The 19937-nt window shown below is 38.5% G+C and overlaps 1 protein-coding gene across 1 annotated transcript in view; it reads left to right on the plus strand.

The window, feature by feature from the left end:
• Positions 1-4593: 4593 nt before the first annotated feature.
• Positions 4594-19937, plus strand: part of LOC307119571 (NXPE family member 3-like) — a gene marked incomplete at both ends in the record, with an annotated part of 28913 nt that continues 13569 nt past the window's right edge. Inside the window, one exon of the mRNA XM_079805913.1 lies at positions 4594-4800. Coding sequence (XP_079662039.1) covers positions 4594-4800 — 207 coding nt within the window. The remainder of the gene's footprint in view (positions 4801-19937) is intronic.

Below are 19937 nucleotides of genomic sequence, written 5' to 3' on the forward strand. Positions count from 1 at the left end.
TTCTACAATATTTATATGATTAAATCACTGACAGTGACCCATCAGCCAATCACTGTGTGCATAGTTAGCAAACGTGATGACATCATCTATAGCAACGAGGTCAAATCCGCCCTTAGGATTTCTCTTTATTCCTTAGTAAAAGTTGGTCTCCGCAGCTTTGTGAATGGGTTTTAAGAGGAAACTATTACCTAAGAAATTTGACTGCTTTTTAGGAGACCTCTAAGATAAAGTGTTTTGTAAATATGGCCCCTGGGCCCGTATGTATAGAACTTCTCAGAAATGCTCTTAAGAAAAGTCTTAAGCTTTGACTTAAGTGTCAAAAATTCTCAGTAAAAAGTAGGACATGTCTAGGAGTAGGAGACTTTTATAAAGAAGCTAAAAGCAACTTTCAGTAGTCTTAAGTGCTGACTGAGGTGGCACTTAAGTGTTGCAGACTAAGGACTACAATGATGTCAACTCAAAATGGCCGCCCTCATCCTCTGAATCAGCCAATAGTGAGGCTGCAAGGGTGGTCACAGCAGCATCATTTTTTGTAATCATAGTACAAGCATTTAATTGATACACTGTATAATATGAAAATATTATCCAATCCTAGCCGTGTGCATTTACTTCCAAGTCTTCAGTGCGGCACGCCCATCAAAACCGGCCGTTTCTTCAGAGAGCCTCAAAACCAAGGCAGAGAATAGCCAACCCATTCTCACTCCCAAGGCCTCAAAATCCGAATCATGGTCAAGTGCTTTCCGCGTCACAACGAAGACGCTAAAGTCACCGCTAGGCGTCACTATATCGACGCGCTGGGTGCTCCATTAATTTCAGTTGTTTACCCAATGCGTCAAATCAAGACGCATTTTATTCTTTGCATTTGTAAAAGCAGACATGATTTTATTAATATTTTATTAATATTTAAAGGTTACTTTTATATTTTGGAGCAGCTAACCCAACTCCTACCCTAAACCTACCCACTCTCAACAATATAAAACACGTAACAGGCAAATATAAGTACAGTCACATGTATTTTTTGCAAAAACTGACCAAAAACAGTATAAAAGTATTATCTCATGTTGCATTCCAAGTCTTCTGAAGTCACACGATGTCTTTATGTAAAGAACAGAGTTGATCTTAATGTTTTAATCATTGAAATGATGATCCGCCGCTCTGTGAACGCGTTCATTCATATCTCATTCAAATAATACACACGACTCTTTATCATGACGCAATCGGTCACAAGACACACGAGAGCCAATGACATTTTACAATCAAAGCTGACGTAATGACGCAATTGGTCACGAGACATACGAGAGCCAATGCAATTTCACTATGAAAACTGACGTAACGGGCGGCAATATTTGAAAATAGGCTTGTTTGAGATGCGCCTCGCCTCGCCTGAAATTCAGCCGAGACTAGGCGGCTGCAGTGAGGGGAGGAGTGAAAAAAGTGCAGGCAAGCCGGACAGTTCTCTCTTCTCGTAGTGGATCCGACACCTGCGAGATCAAAGGCGGATATCGCGGGATTCACACTCGTGCGCTTTGTTGCTGATAAACTGGATGTAATTTACGTTCTGTTACTTTTATATGAAAATAAATATTATGAACAAGACACCCAAAGTTTTTGTTATTTATTTCCAGTCGAAAGACGTGTTTATCAATAATTTTTACTTTAATTAGGCCTACATACATGTTTTTATATATATATATATTTTGTTATAAATATGACAACAATCACATAACCCACAGAGAGATCGCCTTTGTTAGAGAGTTTGGGAATATTCACACATAAAAACATGATATCAGAGTTTTAAAATCAAACATTTAAAAAAAGAACCATACATCACGGTTGTTTAAACCAATAAGCATTAAGCTGTGTCGTCAGCAAGTCGTTTCCCATCATGCTTTTGCTCCGCGCAGTCGATGGAGAGCAACTGCGCTCGACTGCAAAATCCGACACATCCGCCTTTCGCTCGCGAGAGTTTTTTGACATACGTCGGCATGACATCAGAGCAAGGCGGACCGCCCTCGGACACTTTTCTAACCGGAATGCATCTCGCGCTGATCACCGGTGATCGGTTCTGCGCAGATTTCGCTCATCTCAAACAAGCCTAATGTATGTGTTCATGATCTTCTGCGGATGGAGACGCTGATCGCTTTTGGGGATTTCCTTCACACAAATCAATCGTTTGGCCTCGGAACACTCGGAATATTTGTACTTTTTGAATAAATTGTGCATGCAGTCGTATCTGCCTGTTATATCTGTGTTTTATATATCACACAAATGGGTAGGTTTAGGGATGGAATGGGGTTGGGTTACATGTTAAAATGTGTCTAGATAGCGTAAATAAAATTATGCTGGCTGATTAAATTGAGAATCACACTCCAACATGTCATAATGGCAAAATCATAACCCAATATATTATCATCATGATGATAACGTTCCCATGCCCAGCGCGTCTGTGTATGACGCCAAAGGTTTCTCAATGAAATTAATAGAGCACTCAGCACGTCGGTATAGTGACACCTAGCGTCTTTTTTGTGACGCGGAAAGCACTTGACCATGCTTCGAAATTTGACGCCTTAGGAGTGAAGCCTATTACTTATTCATTATGATGTTTTTGAATGTAAAAACCACGCAAACGTCATAAGTTGACCTGTCACAGGGTGTTTTGGTGATGGTTCATGTTCATGTTTTCAGTTTGTCATGTTCACAGTCATGTTTTGTCTTGTCATGCACTTCCTGGTTTTTGTCATGTGATTCCCTGGCCCTCATGTGATCCTGCCATGCAGGGGCGTTTCTAGGATTTTAATTTTAGGGGGGCTCAGCCCCCAGTGAGGGTATGGGGAAAAAAAGGTAAAACTTTAGTTTAGGCAATTCTCACTATTAAGTAATAGCTTATTAGAATGCATATTGGGATATTGGCTATTTATTATTACTTATAAAGCAAATATTAATGCCTTATTCTGCATGACCATATTGTACATCCCTTAATCATACAATGTAGGCAGGTTTATAATCACTGAGATCCCAAATGTGAGGTAGTTAGGGGGGTTTGGGGAGAACATTTTGATTTCCAGGATCTACATATGTGCATTATAAGATGTTCTGAACGCCAAAAAATTTGATAACAATAGCTTGAAAACTATGTCAGTGAGAAGATATGACTGATAAAGTTTTTTCCATTTTTGTCAGTGAAGACAGTTAAACATACTGTATGTTTAACTGATATTTATATTTTTTATTAATAATTTTTAAACATGTTAATTTACTGAAGGCTAACAGGAAAGCTAGTGTGGCAGGATGTACTGTGGTTGGACTCAGTCCCTCCTCCCCATTTAGTTATATTGGCTTTATCCTTTCTAGCCAGTTTACTATTGGCTCGTGGTGGCCAATCAGGTCAGGAGGAGCATGTTATAGCTCGAACGTAACCCCGGGTAGTGCGTGACGCAGCGCCGGATGAAATTCGATGATGTCTCTATGCGGGTAAATAAGGGAATTTATGTTGGTATAGGGGTAAATAAGGGAATTTATGTTGGGTATAGAGATATAGGAAGTGTCAATGGTCCATTTCTGCTATAGGTGGCGGTGTTTGCGATCCGCCGTAAAATAATAAGAAGAAGAAGGGTAGTGCGTGACGCTGATGGCTCGTGTTGTTTGGGTCCACCCAGTTTTTGGTGGTGTCGCAGGTATGTAGAGGTCATTTGTAAATGTTGAACTGTTGCTGGTTTCTTGGGGGTTCATGTAGGATTTCGATTTTCCATACAATTCCTTGCTTTGTTGCGGCTACCCCGTTTTCCACCGGATTGAACGGAATAACGTGTTATTGTTGACTCGCGCACTGCGCATTGCCTGCGAGATTCATGTGTCAGCGTGCTGTTGCTCAGGTAAGTAGTTTTACGTTCGGGCTATGTGGTTGCTTTATTAGGGATTAGCTCGCAAGGAAGCGTTTGCGGCCTGCCTTGGGGCAACTGCTGCTTTGTTTGTGTTGTGAATACACGTCTCTTCTAAGTGCGGAACTTTTCGCCGAGTCCGAGTTAATGGACTGAGGTCATCTTTCATATAAATCGCCTCATTGGCCACTTGTGTGACCGACTGAGCATCTGCCCTCATGCAGTTTCCCACGGATGAATGTGTTTGTTACATGATTTAATTGTGATCGTTTGAGTGATTTGTGCGTCTTTGTTTCTTAACGATTATTTCGTTTGCCTCGTTTGTTTAGTTCATTTATCAGTCTTGCTGTTTTTGCAAAGTTATTTCATTTACTTTGATTCATTTATCAGTATTTTGTTTTTGTGAAGTTATTTCATTCGCCCTCTTTGTTTATTCATTTATCAGCATTTTGTTTTTGTGAAGCTTTCATTTGTTTCTTTCATTTCTTAGCATTATTGTTCTGCAATATTATTTTTGTTTCCTTAGTTAATCTCCCTGATCAGCATTTCTGTTGTTTCGTAACATGATTTAATTTTCTTTGTTGTTTATTTACTTTATCAGTACTGCTGTTGCTGTTGGTAAAGTTATCTAGTATTTTTGTCATTGTGGTGTTAGTCTGATTTCTGGTTTGAAATTATGACCTGTAGTTAATTTTGTTTATTCTGTCCTTATTATATGTTTGAGGAGCTGAGTGCTGACGGTGGGGACATCGCGCTCGAGGTGGTGGGCTCTCTTTGCTGTGTAGTGTGGGTGCCCTCACAGTGTGATTATTGCCGTGCTGGTGGCGTGGTTGTGCACATGCGTTGGGGTGGATTATCTGGATACTTATGCCCGACGGCCCGAGTCGCTGGACGCCCACCAGTAAGCCTCAAGCTCGGTCTTGTGAGTGTGCGTGTGTAAGAGACTCCTTGTCAGTACACTGACTCAACCATCTCAGGTGCTATTTATTATTGTGTTTTATTGATAAAGATGAATTGTTCAATCCATTGGATTGTGAATTTAGATATACTGTGATTTACCATTAACTCTCCTCCAGAGTATAGTGTTTTAGGAATGTGCTGATGTCAGCTTTCAGAGTGTTTACTACTTTTTGCTGTGAATTTGCTGTGCATTTGATTAATACAATTTGTATTTTTTTTTGTATGGAACTACTTCTCTGTTTGTTCAGTGCCCGAACCTGACGGCCTAAGTTTATAGAAACCTTGGTGGTTACTTACAGTTCCCCGGATTAGATCTCGGGGTGGCGTAGTCGAATTACATTACTGCCGCTGCTACACTAGGTAACTAAATGTATTAAATTGATTCACAATATGCACACATTCATTACTAATCTAATGCCCAAAACTGACTGAAAAAAGCTGAGCTTTTTTATTTACTGAATGCTACAAATGGAATTATATTAATTTACAATATGCACACATTCATTACTATTAATCTTATGCCTAATCTGAAGAAAACGGCTTTCTTAATATTTCTTGTTTGTTAATTATATTATAAAGGACATTACATTGGCCTATTTCAATTCAAAATGGCGAAATTAGACAAAAGTTTATTAATTTGCCTGAATATTCTTGTCATTTGTTTAACGTTTCTGACTTAAAAAAGCAGCTGTCAAATATGAAATGTTTAGTTTAGCTACTTACATATCTCGCACTTGACGTTGAGTCGTGTTGCTAAAATTTGCGCTCAGCCTCGGCAGCATCTGTGCGTACGTAAAGCCTGCACACTCTGATTTGATTGGATTTCTCAAATATTTTGACATTGACGAGCGGTGACAGACTTCTAACGTGCGCTCTATTCGCCGCCACAGTGGATTGAAGAACACGCTGATTAAAAGACGGGACGAAGCCAAAGCCTCCCGCAAGTTTCATATGTTATAAAGGTCAATCACACATTTTTTAGGGGGGCTGGGCAGAAGTTTAGGGGGGGCTGAAGCCCCCCTAAAAAGGGCCTAGTGACGCCCATGCTGCCATGTGTTCCTGTCATGTCATTGGTTCGTTGTCTGATCATTGTTCACAGGTGTCCCTTGTCTTGTCATTAGTCCATGCGTATTTAAGCCCTCATGTTTGCCATGTGTCTTCGTCTGTTATTGAATGTGTAACCCACTGTGTCGGTGAGTGTATGTCAAGTCTTTGTTTTGCCAAGTCTTTGTTTTGATTTATATTACGTTTTAAGTTATAATAAACTGCACTTGGGTTCAGCAACTTGCCTCTTCAGTGGATCAATCGTTACACCTCAGACAACAGTATGAAAAATAAAAAAAGCCAGTTCATGACACCTTTTAATTGTATCAATTCACAGAAATGCAATTTTGCCAACTGAATTTAGATGTGACCAGTCACTAGAAAATCTTTAGTTGGAGAGGCCTGAAATGTTTTAGAGTAGTTAGACAGGTAAGTCTAGACAGGTAAGTGTCCAGGGTAGAACAAACAAGACCAGACAAAGGTGAACTGGAGAGTGTGAGCTTTATGGTGCTATTGAAGGACAAAAGAACTGCTGAATTTTGTTGTTCCCATAGCAAGAATATCTTCACTATTCATTAGTAGTGGGAAGTTGGGATCATTTTACTGACTCGGTTCTTTGAATCTCGTTCAGCAAAATTAACAAATCTTTTTTTCAAGTAATTTCGTTTGTTTCCACAGAATCCAATTAAAACGTTACATGCTACATTTTTCAACACATTTAGTACTTATGACCTGTTCATAAACGACTGCCTCCTTTTTGAACGAATCAGCCGTTTGAACGAATCGACTCAATTATTCACTCATTAAGACCTGCCACCACCTAATGGCAGTTTAATTTCATGTTTAAACATTCTTTCCAACAATTCTTATTTGTATTCAAAAATATTTAAAACAATTTAAAACAATCTCATAACATTATTTAATGCACTTGTAATGTTTCAGTGTAAATTATTTAATTTGTTTGGTAACAGCCCCATAGTGTCTTATTCTAATGTATTGATCAATTTTAGGAATATAAAAGGAAAGCTGTAGCATAGCCTGTATTCAATAAGATTGGGGGGGGGGGGGTGCCCTTTATAAAAGGTAAAAATATCACAAATATGCAGATTTAAATACGTCAAAGATGATTGAACACTGGTGAGAATATTGCTTCAGAATAATGATATTTAACTCTGCAGATCACCCTGATAGATAACCAGTATTGTAAGTCAGAATGTAAACTGGGCCACAGATGGTAAGCACAATTACATTAACCCAAAATTAACTTAGTTAAAATGCCACAGCCCACACTGTTTTTTTTATTATTAGAATATTTTAAGAGAATACATTATAATGCAAATACTCTTACTTTTAATACTTAAAGTACATTTAAAATCAGGTACTTTTTACTTAAGTAGAGTTGCCATTGTGGCACTTCTACTTTTACTAAAGTAGATATATCTCTGGGTATTTGTACTTTGATTTAAGTACTGAGATTCAGTACTTCCTCCACCACTGAAGACAGTTAACATCTAATATCAATCGAATGATCAAAGATAGCCAAACTGGCTAAACCAGTATTGAGGAGAAATGTGCTGTTAAATTAACATAGTGTCACTGAATTTGTGGGAGTGCCTCATTTTCAGAGCAGTGTAGTTCAACAAGAAATAGTTTTGAAGTCAATGTAAATGTGCTTCGCTCACAAGTGGATGCATTTTTTGTTCTAGGAGGTCATCAGACTTAGCCATGGTCATACCAGCCAGAAATAAATCAAATCCAGGTAATCAGTAGTTTATTAATATTTGGTGTATAACATGGGTCAAAATGGTTTAATGTTTTGAAGGATTTTAAAATTTGTCATTTTTATGCATTTTCAGCCTGCAAGTATTTATTACTACTGGCATTTTTTCTTTGGACATTATTTCTGGTAAGTTCATGAAATTGTTGATACATCAAAATGTTTATGTGTGTGTAATATGTGTGATTATAGCGTATATTTAAGTACTGACTATTATTAGTTTACAATGTGTACTTACTATAGGGTTAGAAAAGTGGTTTGGATTAGGGTTAGTGACTTGAAATTATGCATAATTTACTATTATAAGTAAGTACATTTAGCATATGTAGCAAGGACACTGTAAAATAGTGTTATTGCATTTATTTTTCCCTGATGAGGCAACATGGTTGTGTGGCATTCAGCTTAACTTAAGAAAGTAGAAATTTGTGTAACTGCTCTAAATGTAGTTGTTAGAATTACATTTTTAGGTAGACTGATCTGCAGCCTCAATATTCTCAGGCATCAGTCGATGTCCAATTTTCCAACCCCTGTGATGTGTGGCAGCAGCTGCAGAGTGAGACATCTCGGAAGAATGCTCAAGGAAACACAGACACGTAGCAGTACTATAACATTCTCAAATTTGTTAAGGAAGAAAGGTCATATTTATTTATTTAAAGGTCACGTAATTATAGTTGTCAACAGAACTCAAAAGAACCACTCAGCTCCACCCTCGTTTCATCTCCTCTGTCTCTGCTGAGCTCGCCCCATTTTTTCTGCATTTTTAAATATTGTCCGTGGGTGGAGGCTGTGAACAGGGGTTTAGTTAACCTTTAAGTATGAGTACTGTAAACTCATATACATTGAGTAACATTAACTTATATTTTAGTGTTGTTTTAGTCAGAGTAAACTGAACTTAAAGATTCTAAGTTTATTTTATTAATTCAGTTTGAATTCAGGGAACAAATCTAACTAAGTCTTAACAACTATATAGTTACGTAAATGGTTTTAGGAAACCGATTGCAGCAAATGGTTTAAGTTAATCAAACTCAAAGTAATTAAGTTACATAAGACTAAGCACAACCTAACATTGGTACAAAATTATGACAGAACAGGAGGGTATTCTTAGGTAATTTATTGAAATATAACATTTACTTCACAAAATGTTTAAGCATAAAACAAAATCAGTATGCTGTATAGTCAAAAATATAACAATAAATTAAAGCTGCTAGCAGCGATGAAAGGGCCCTCGCACATGCACCACCAACCGGTGGCCTCAGGAAAACAGTGAACAGTGGGCGACATGCATTTAAGCGGGTCAATATAGGAGAAATATGGCAAACTCACTTCAATGTGCCACACTTCCTTCTGCCAGCAGGTCGCGCTTCGACTATAACTGAATATTGCCATATAGAGTCTTCAGGTCAGGACTATTATCAAACGTGAAGTTTGAGGCAGATCGGACATTGTATACCTGAGTTACAACAACTTCCTGTTTAATGGTGTAAATCACATACAGTAGCACGTATCGACGTATTGCAAGATTTATTGTGTTTCTAGCATTTTTGGGATTTCATGGCATATTTAAAAGTGTTTCTGGGAGTGAATTATAGTATAAAGCATGCCATTTCCTGTTGCCAGCAGGTGGCGCTATGACTAACTGAATATTGGCATGTAGATGGGTTTAGGTCAGGACTCTTATCAAACATGTGAAGTTTGGGGCAGTTCGGACATTGTATGCCTGACTTACTACAGCTTCCTGTGTCATGGCGAAACATCAGACTTTGTCAGGCCACCATGGACACGCCCTTCAGGGAAAACTCAAGATCTTCACAATATAACATCACCAAGGCCTTTAGATTAGACTGACCAAATAGGATGTTGATTTGGTTACATCTCAATGAGGAGTTAATCACAGTGTTAAACATGCCATTTCCTGTTGCCCACAGATGGCGCTATGACTGTCACTGAATATTGGCATGTTGATGTTTTCAGGCAAGGACTCTAATAAAACATGTGAAGTTTGGGGCAGATCAGACATTGTATGTCCGAGTTACAACAATGTCCTGTTTCATGGCGATACAACGACATTTCTGAGGCCGCACGGACACGCCCTTCAGTGAAAACTCAAGATCTTCGCAATTTAACGTTGCAAAGGGCTTTAGATTAGACTGACCAAATATGATGTTGATCTGATAAAATCTCTAAAATATTTTTAATGCGTTAAGCTTCCGTTTCACGTTGACCGAGTTTGGTGGAGAATGAATAAATCACCTACGAGGAGAACGTAAAAACTCAGACCCTGAATTATACAAATATTCACGTTCAAACAAAAACTTTCTGTGAAAAAAAGACACTTATAAACAGACACTTGTAGAAAATAATGTGAATTTTTAAAAAAAATAAATTTGAACTATGTCAGTAAATAATGAATTTAAAGACAAATGTGTCAAAAGTGATCTTGGCAAACACAGCACATGACCTTCTGTAAAGCACATGTATAGAAAACACACTCACAATCCTCTGTTTTAAAAAAAGAGTTCTGTCTGAATGAGTACATGAAATCACGGCTGTCAGGTGATAAGAATTGTAACTCAAATGTCATTTAGAAAATTAGTCCTGTAGTGATATAGTGTCATAGTTCATGTCCACATTAACCACTACTTTGTAATACCAGTGTAATACCCATGTCATCATACACATTTGTGTCCTCATAAATCACAAAAACAAGCACAGAGAGAGAGAGAGAGAGAGAGAGAGAAAGGGAGTTTCAAAAATAATACAACACTGCCACCTTTTGGTGATAGAGGGGAGGGCACACAAACAGCCAAAAACATTATTAAACTTTGAGTTTTAAATTAGTTAAATTAGATTAGTTAAATTAGAAAGTTGTCCGGCTCGAAGAGAACAATATATGTACGGGGACACATGAAATGTCTACAAATGTATGTCCTCAGAAATCACAGAAGCACACACACACACACACACACACACACACACACACACACACACACACACACACACACACACACACACACACACACACACACACACACAGAGAGAGAGAGAGAGAGAAACAAGTTTTTTTTTATCCTGCTTCAAAACTAACACAATGCTGCCATCTTGTGTTCATTGAGGGAAGGGCAGCACACACGGGCACAATACATTATACAAATAAATATTTATAAAATATATATATATATTCATCTGAAAAATAGTACAGTCATTTTAAATTAATCTAAGTTCAATTACCAAACATACAATCTTAATTTAATTTAAATCAAAATATTATTTTACAAGATATGAGACAATTTCTGTTCCCTTTTTTTGTCCTTATTTAATCCCTCGCCATGGCAACACCGTTTGAGATATCCAATATTCGTTCGCATTTTAGCATCTTCCGTATCTTTGTTTCATGTTGACCGAGTTTGGTGGAGATTGAATAAATCGCCTACGAGGAGAACGTAAAAACTCAGACCCTGAATTACATAAATATTCACCTTCAAACCAAAATATCTGACTTCCTGTTGGTCGGAGCTAATGACTGTAAATTAGAAAGTTGTCCGGCTCGAAGAGAACAATATATGTACCGAGTTTGGTGACTGAAGATAAAACTAACCCCCCCACTTTTGTCAAAAGGTGGCGCTAGAGAGCCCCTCATCCCCACCCGTTTCTGAGGCTTTGCCCATGTGTACTAACTGACATCTCTGATGTGTGTGTTGAGTTTCAAGCAGTTCCAAGCAATTTCAAGCATGCTAAGAGCCTCAGAACAGCCAAAAGATTATAAACTTTGACACGTTGCCATGGCAACAGTATTTGAAATTTCAGGAATCCATTTCATACGTCTCTATCTGTCATGTTTTCACATTATACTGATGAAGTTTGAAATAAATCTGGTGAAAATAAGATGGTGATTCAAAGCATTTTTGAAAGTGACACACTTCCTGCTGCCAGTTGGTGGCGCTATAACTTTGACTCACAAAAGTCATATCCATGTGATCGGCCTCTTACAACGAACACACAGCTGAAGTTTAATCCAAACCAGTCAATGTTTGCACAAGTTAAAACACACTTCCTGTTTCCCTTTTCAAAGTAAATTGCAAAATCCTAATCTAATAAAACCTAATCTATCTGTGTCCGCGGCAACCACTTGCGTGTCAGGGTTTGAATGCACGTCTCATGTATGAATCTATCTATATCAATCTATATGATCTGTACACATGACGGGCGGCAATATTATCGCAAGAAAAGCCTGACGTGTACTGACAACTGCATTATTTAACCGTATTTTCTTCAATACAATGTTAAAGCAAGTATCAAGTCAGTTTCATTCATAATGTTTCTACTTCATGTAACATGACAGTTCATACTGGAGTGAAGCCGTTCTCATCATGTGATTGGGGGAAACATTTCTGAGGGCGTGGTGAGCTCGTGCTAGGGGCGCGGATAGTGAGCCGTTGGAGGTACCATCCTACGTCACGATGTACCACAACGTCCAATAGGAAAATTCAACTGCAGTAGCCACCGTTCAACATTAAGAGGGCAGCACTTTGGCGGTTTTACACCATATTTTATAGAATTAAAACACTTTATACTCAAATGTCAACGCATTTACTCGAATCAATGAACAGCATTAATAAAGCCCCAGTATTACAGATCATTAACTAAAAAAATTTGGTTTAGGGTTTAGTTACCCTTTAAGTTTGCCAAAGACCATTTGGATGATCCAGAGGAGTCATGGGAAAAAGTCCTGTGGTCAGATGAGACCAAAATAGAACTTTTTGGTCATAATTCCACTAAACGTGTTTGGAGGAAGAAGAATGATGAGTACCATCCCAAGAACACCATCCCAACTGTGAAGCATGGGGGTGGTAGCATCATGCTTTGGGGGTGTTTTTCTGCACATGGGACAGGGCGACTGCACTGTATTAAGGAGAGGATGACCAGGGCCATGTATTGCGAGATTTTGGGGAACAACCTCCTTCCCTCAGTTAGAGCATTGAAGATGGGTCGAGGCTGGGTCTTCCAACATGACAATGACCCGAAGCACACAGCCAGGATAACCAAGGAGTGGCTCTGTAAGAAGCATATCAAGGTTCTGGCGTGGCCTAGCCAGTCTCCAGACCTAAACCCAATAGAGAATCTTTGGAGGGAGCTCAAACTCTGTGTTTCTCAGCGACAGGCCAGAAACCTGACTGATCTAGAGAAGATCTGTGTGGAGGAGTGGGCCAAAATCCCTCCTGCAGTGTGTGCAAAGCTGGTGAAAAACTACAGGAAACGTTTGACCTCTGTAATTGCAAACAAAGGCTACTGTACCAAATTGATTTTCTCAGGTGTTCAAATACTTATTTGCAGCTGTATCATACAAATAAATAGTAACAAAATCATACATTGTGATTTCTGGATTTTTTTTTTTTTTAGATTATGTCTCTCACAGTGGACATGCACCTACGATGACAATTCTCGAACCCTCCATGATTTCTAAGTGGGAGAACTTGCAAAATAGCAGGGTGTTCAAATACTTATTTTCCTCACTGTATATGTATGTGTGGTTAACAACAATTAATTACGTATATACTGTATATATTTAATCATTACAGAATAACCTTTAAAGAATTGATTCAAAATTCCTCTGATCCGTTCGTTTAGCGAACAAACAGTGCAATCCTTTATCAACTTTCACAAAGTCTATTCTTTCTCCCAAATCTTCGGGAAGGTTATCCTTCTGGCCATAAAAAATAAACTTTCTGAAATATTAGGATATTAATTAAAGCATTCAATGATACTTATTAGAGCTCGTAGCTTAGATCGGACATTAAAGTGACATTTTAAGTAAAGTTTTGTGAGCGGCAACAATGACAATCAAACGAGGATACAATGATTTTAATAATTGATACTACGATTACATACGACTAAATAAAGAATACATGTATATACAGAATAAAGAAAAGCAATGAAAGAGGATGAGAAGAAAGGAAAGGAAGAAGGGTATGGGAGGGCCCGGAGTGACACTTTCACAAACATAACCACTGTGAGCCAGCAAGAAAAATTATCACCTTAAACAGGGGTTCAAATCTTAAAACGCAAATTTCGATGGAATGTATACGATGGAAGTTCTTTGTGCTGAGAATAAAAGAATGCGTGCGAGTCTTCTCAGAGTGTTTATGAGCAGTGTTGCCAGATTGGGCGGCACAAGGTTTCTTTGTCTGGGCTTTATGAATCAATGGAATATCCGTGTGGCAGGCCCAAATTAGTAATGTTTTACTCCAAAAGGGCTAAACATACTAACGGTACATATAATAATCATATACTTTGGACCAGGGATGGAAATTAGCACCCGCCACCAGCCAAATGCGGGTGATTTTGTGTTGTGGCGGGTAGATTCGCTTCACCTACCGGCCACCGTGGCGGGTAAATAAAAATAGCATAGCCGACTGTTTCAGCTGGACGGCGGACACTTTTAGAGGAGTCACACCTTTAAAAAGAAATGTGCCGTTACAAATCAAATTCACAATATGCAGTAGAGAAGTTAATTTGCGCGTGGTTGCGTTAAGCGGCTTTATTGCCATAGCAGCGGAGTCTCGAGAACATGCGCTGGAAACGTGCGCGGTTTTTTAAAAGACATATCGAGCTCGCGTCGCATCCACCGTTTGAACGCAAGAGGATCTCCAGATATAGAGCTGAATAGAAAAAAAGGTATCAATGGGTCTGTCCAGTAACTCGTGATGAACCTCAGGCGAACCGCACACTTTATGAGAAGCATTTCAGTTGCTCAGACTGACTGACTTAAAGCAGCAGCGGTGACATACAGAGAGACCGGAGACCGTGCAAGCAAAACTCACGTAGGCAGGCTATCTGACGTTTCACATGGGGTTTATTATCAGCGCCATTCCCATGCACTAATGGGGTAACGTTAGTTTGCAACACTTCACTGACAACAGCGTTATTGAATGGAAAAATAAACGATAAAGAGCAACAGAAATATATAAAGCATACATGCAGCTCACAGCTCGTGCTCCATCTAAGGACTGCCCACTCAGCGAGTGAGTAAAATAAGTGCCTTCCCCCTTAAAGGAGCAGCACCGAATTGTACTTGTTACAAGGTATAGGTCTATTGTTTTTTTAAATGGATAATATATTTATATAATATTCCATACATTATCAGAGCTTGGCAGACAGAATTATTATATACTTTTAGACAGGTTAATTAATAGATTATAGCCTAATTAATGTTATTATTAATGTATCATTTTTATCATACATAATAAATAATCCTGCCATTATAAAAGTTTGCCATTTATTAAAAGAATATTTAGATAAAAATGGGACAAATAATTACATAATAACAGTCATAATTTAAGTAAATTAAAACAAAATGTAACAATTTTGAATTTCAGAATTGTCAAAAAAGTGATTAGTGGTTCAGAATGACTGCTTAAAGGGACAGTTCACCCAAAAATGAAAATTCTGTCATTATTTACTCACCCTCAAGTTGTTCCAGACATGTATACATTTCTTTGTTATGTTGAACACATTGGAAGATTCATTCCTACTGTGGAAGTCAATGATGCCCCAGAGCAGCCTGGGTACAAACTTTCTTCTAAATATCTTCTTTTGTGTTCTGCAGAACAAAGAAACTCATACAGGTTTGGAACATCATGAGGGAGAGTAAATGATGACAGAATGTTTTAGTTTTGGGTGAACTATCCCTTTAAAGTGCACCAAATAGGCTTTAGAAATAAATTAAATAATCAAATGTAAAATAATATAAAAATGTTATATTGTCGTGAATGGGTGTCCCTTATTTTGCCACAGTGAAGGTGGCAACCCTAGTATGTCGTCAACACGCTTCAGAAGATGCCAAAACTAATAGTTTCATTGTTGGGACTAAAAACCTAAAACTGGAAGCCATAAAAGACCACGAATCATCCAAATGCCACATCCATTAATCTGCCCTACTCATTTAATGAAATTAATATCAGTTCATGGTTTGTGTGTGTATAAGAGAGAAAGAGAAAATGCCAGTATTTCATTGAGACTTGAGATTAAATAAACTGCTGAAGTATTGTAGAGCTTGTAGTATTCATTTTCACATGCAGTTACACATTGTCGGTTAAAAACAAGAAAGTGGCTGGTAAAAACATTGTGTGGCTGGTAGATTTTGAAATCCACCAGCCACAGTGGCCGGTGGACAAAAAAGTTAATTTCCATCCCTGCTTTGGACCATTGACTAAGACAAAGAAAGAGGAGCATTTAGACATCAAACATGCCTTGCTTTGAAGGCATAAAAGCAGTTTACCTTCTTTACAGAGCAATAAAAGCATTTAAGATGACTTTAACGTCTCACACACATATACTACGTAGGGAACATACATATTCTAAGGAATCATCATATAGGCCTACTGTGTATACACTCACCTAAAGGATTATTAGGAACACCATACTAATACTGTGTTTGACCCCCTTTCGCCTTCAGAACTGCCTTAATTCTACGTGGCATTGATTCAACAAGGTGCTGAAAGCATTCTTTAGAAATGTTGGCCCATATTGATTGGATAGCATCTTGCAGTTGATGGAGATTTGTGGGATGCACATCCAGGGCACAAAGCTCCCGTTCCACCACATCCCAAAGATGCTCTATTGGGTTGAGATCTGGTGACTGTGGGGGCCATTTTAGTACAGTGAACTCATTGTCATGTTCAAGAAACCGATTTGAAATGATTGGAGCTTTGTGACATTATCCTGCTGGAAGTAGCCATCAGAGGATGGGTACATGGTTGTGATAAAGGGATGGACATGGTCAGAAACAATGCTCAGGTAGGCCGTGGCATTTAAACGCGGCATGCCCAATTGGCACTAAGGGGCCTAAAGTGTGCCAAGAAAACATCCCCCACACAATTACACCACCACCACCAGCCTGCACAGTGGTAACAAGGCATGATGGATCCATGTTCTCATTCTGTCTCAACAGAAATCGAGACTCATCAGACCAGGCAACATTTTTCCAGTCTTCAACTGTCCAATTTTGGTGAGCTCGTGCAAATTGTAGCCTCTTTTTCCTATTTGTAGTGGAGATGAGTGGTACCTGGTGGGGTCTTCTGCTGTTGTAGCCCATCCTCCTCAAGGTTGTGCGTGTTGTGGCTTCACAAATGCTTTGTTGCATACCTCGGTTGTAACTAGTGGTTATTTTAGTCCAAGTTGCTCTTCTATCAGCTTGAATCAGTCGGCCCATTCTCCTCTGACCTCTAGCATCAACAAGGTATTTTCGCCCACAAGACTGCCGCATACTGGATGTTTTTCCCTTTTCACACCATTCTTTGTAAATCCTAGAAATGGTTGTGCGTGAAAATCCCAGTAACTGAGCAGATTGTGAAATACTCAGACCGGCCCGTCTGGCACCAACAACCATGCCACGCTCAAAATTGCTTAAATCACCTTTCTTTCCCATTCTGACATTCAGTTTGGAGTTCAGGAGATTGTCTTGACCAGGAGCACAACCCTAAATGCATTGAAACAACTGCCATGTGATTGGTTGGTTAGATAATTGCATTAATGAGAAATTTAACAGGTGTTCCTAATAATCCTTTAGGTGAGTGTATTCTGGGAAAGTTTAATTAAAGGCTAAATAAAGAGAATGTTCATGTATGTGTATTGAAATAAGTCTCTCAGTCGAGACCACGCTTTGTGTGAGCATGTGGTGATAAACGGGAGAGATTGTGTGTGCCCTTTGAAGTCTTATGGGGGTTCTCTGCTTGGCATCGGCCAGGCCATAGAAGTGACAACCGAGCAATTTAGTTCAGACTTCTCGGTGCCAGGACATTTAATTGATATGCCCAAAATCAAGATGATAAGAGCATCTCTGATGTTCAGTGGAACTGACCATTTGTGAGACACATTTATGGGCTGTTTATTTTTATCATGCATGACAAGCAATTACCTAACACATTAACAAACCCAAGGAAACTTCAGGATAAGTGCCAGTGAAAATATAACACAAAAGATCATTTTTCTGTTCATATTAAGAAAGTCAACTAACTATAACCAGAACTTTCAAGATTTGACTGGTATTCTTCTGAAGCAATACAAAACTACTTTGAATAATAGACAGACTGAAATTATGGTAGAAAATGGTGGCACACTACATTATATACAGTATAACATCATTGGTCCTTGGGTGTCATGATACCATTTATGATAACTGAATAATAATACAGCTCAGACAACATATACTTACATGGTTGTCACTTTTAGCAGTGTTTTATGAAACTCCATAGGGTTGGCTGTGAAATGACACCAACATTTTGTATTTAGACCACTGAATGTGGGTATGGGCAGCTTTCAATTTGGGTAGGCCAAATCCAGGCAGAAATTTTACCAGAGTAATTTAGTGTAAACTTTGTGTAAAACAAATGCCAAAGTGATGCATATCTCCAGAAAGTTGTCTAAGCTTTCAAATGGTACCACATATGAGGTCAGAGCTCTTCCACAGATATTTAAAATTGAAAATATATACATGAACAGGGTACAGGGTACAGAGTTTAAGTGGTTAAACCATTAGAGTTATTATTTCTAGTAACTTATTTCGATTGAGTTCTGCTCAAGTTTTTGAGTTCACATCACATATTTGTTAACTTTTTTTCAATTTAAGTAAAATGAACTTATTTCATTTAGTGAATTTCACTGTTCGGTTTCACAGTGTATTAAAGGGTTACTTCAGTGATTTAGCATAAAGATTTGTATAGAAACCCGGTAGTATTTTCGAATTATCGTACTTTCTTCTCTCATGCCCCCTGAGATGAGAGAATTATGCATTTTATTTCTGGAAAAAAATCCTCAGATGACACAAATATCGTAATTTTTTTATTTATTTTTTTATTTTTGGCCAGAGGCTAAAGACTACAGCCAGTAGTAGGAGTTAGTTCTGCATGTTTTCAACCCGCCCATTAGGGAGGGATCTCACTCACAGAATGTAAATGCACACGGCTCGGGCATTAATAATGGAGTGGTATGGAGCAAAGTGAGTGTTTCAACTTTTCAATGAATTCCTATGAAAGTTAAGCTTCTATAGGCATGAGCTGAAAATGCGCCAGACTGGACACACGCCATGAATGAATGCCGCGTTAACCTCAGCTCTGCTCAGCTCTTCGCTCTCGTGATGAATGAAATCTGAACACCTGCTGCGTTTGTGTCATGCCTTTCGTTCGGCTCACACTTTATTGAAAAGACACGTTCAGTTGTTAATTGTATTGTCTATTCTCTAACTGAACGAAATCATTTTCTTACTATGAATATCAAAACGACAGTGGGGGCGGTGCCGCGGTGAGCAAGAGATGTAACCAGTAGCCGTGGCTTTGGGAGTGGCCTCGTAGGGTAGCGAAGCAAGTGCATTCTGGGAGTTGTTGTCTTTCATCCACATGAGACAAAAATACATTTCATTTCATACATCTCATTGTCTAGAAGGCACCATATTCAAAAATAATTCCACATTTCTACTACATAAATGACCCATATTAAATACACAGTCATCTTCCCAGCGAACATAGCTATAGGACATAATTATGCTTTATATGTGTTAATAAGCAACTGTTGTTTTTATAAGTAACTGTTTAATTAAATGTGCAATCATGACAATGATTATGGCGACTTTTACCTTCTTTAAAAAGGTTCGGAAAAATGACCTCAGGTAAATATGTACGTACATTTTCTGTCATTTCCTGCTTAAAAGTAGTTTTACTGAGATTTCTTATTTCAATTCTTTCGATTTGGCCATAATATTACAGATGTCCTGTGGTAAAATTACATTACTCCATCTACTTTGCAAAAACTAATCCCGTCCGAATAGGGATAAAGAATGGAGTGGCAACATCCAGCCCTTCTCCAGAGGAACCCAGAAGCTACACAGGCACTGACACGTACAGAATCCAGCACTGGGCCAAGTCCATCAACCAGTAGATATGTAGGTAAAATCACAAATGTCTGTATTTGATAACGCCAAAGAGCTATGATTGTAAATAATTACAGATTAATGTTGTCATGTTTCAATAAAGTTATATTCTGACACCTACTGTAGATGTGTGTTGTTGTTTTTAGTTTTTTCACTTCCATAACGTTTGGAAGAGACATCATTAATGATGTGTTAAATAAACTCTTTAGTAATTTGACATTCAAACTTCAATTACATAAGCTCATAGGTCTTCAATTCTGCTCCTGGAGGCCCACTGTCCTGCAGAGTTTAGCTCAGTTTAACTCAGTGGGCCTCCAGGAACTGGGTTGAAGACCTCTGTGGTCCCCTAAGCTGCCTG

The sequence above is a fragment of the Gobio gobio genome (assembly GCF_949357685.1).
Source record: "Gobio gobio genome assembly, chromosome: 23".
Classification (NCBI taxonomy): Eukaryota; Metazoa; Chordata; class Actinopteri; order Cypriniformes; family Gobionidae; genus Gobio; species Gobio gobio.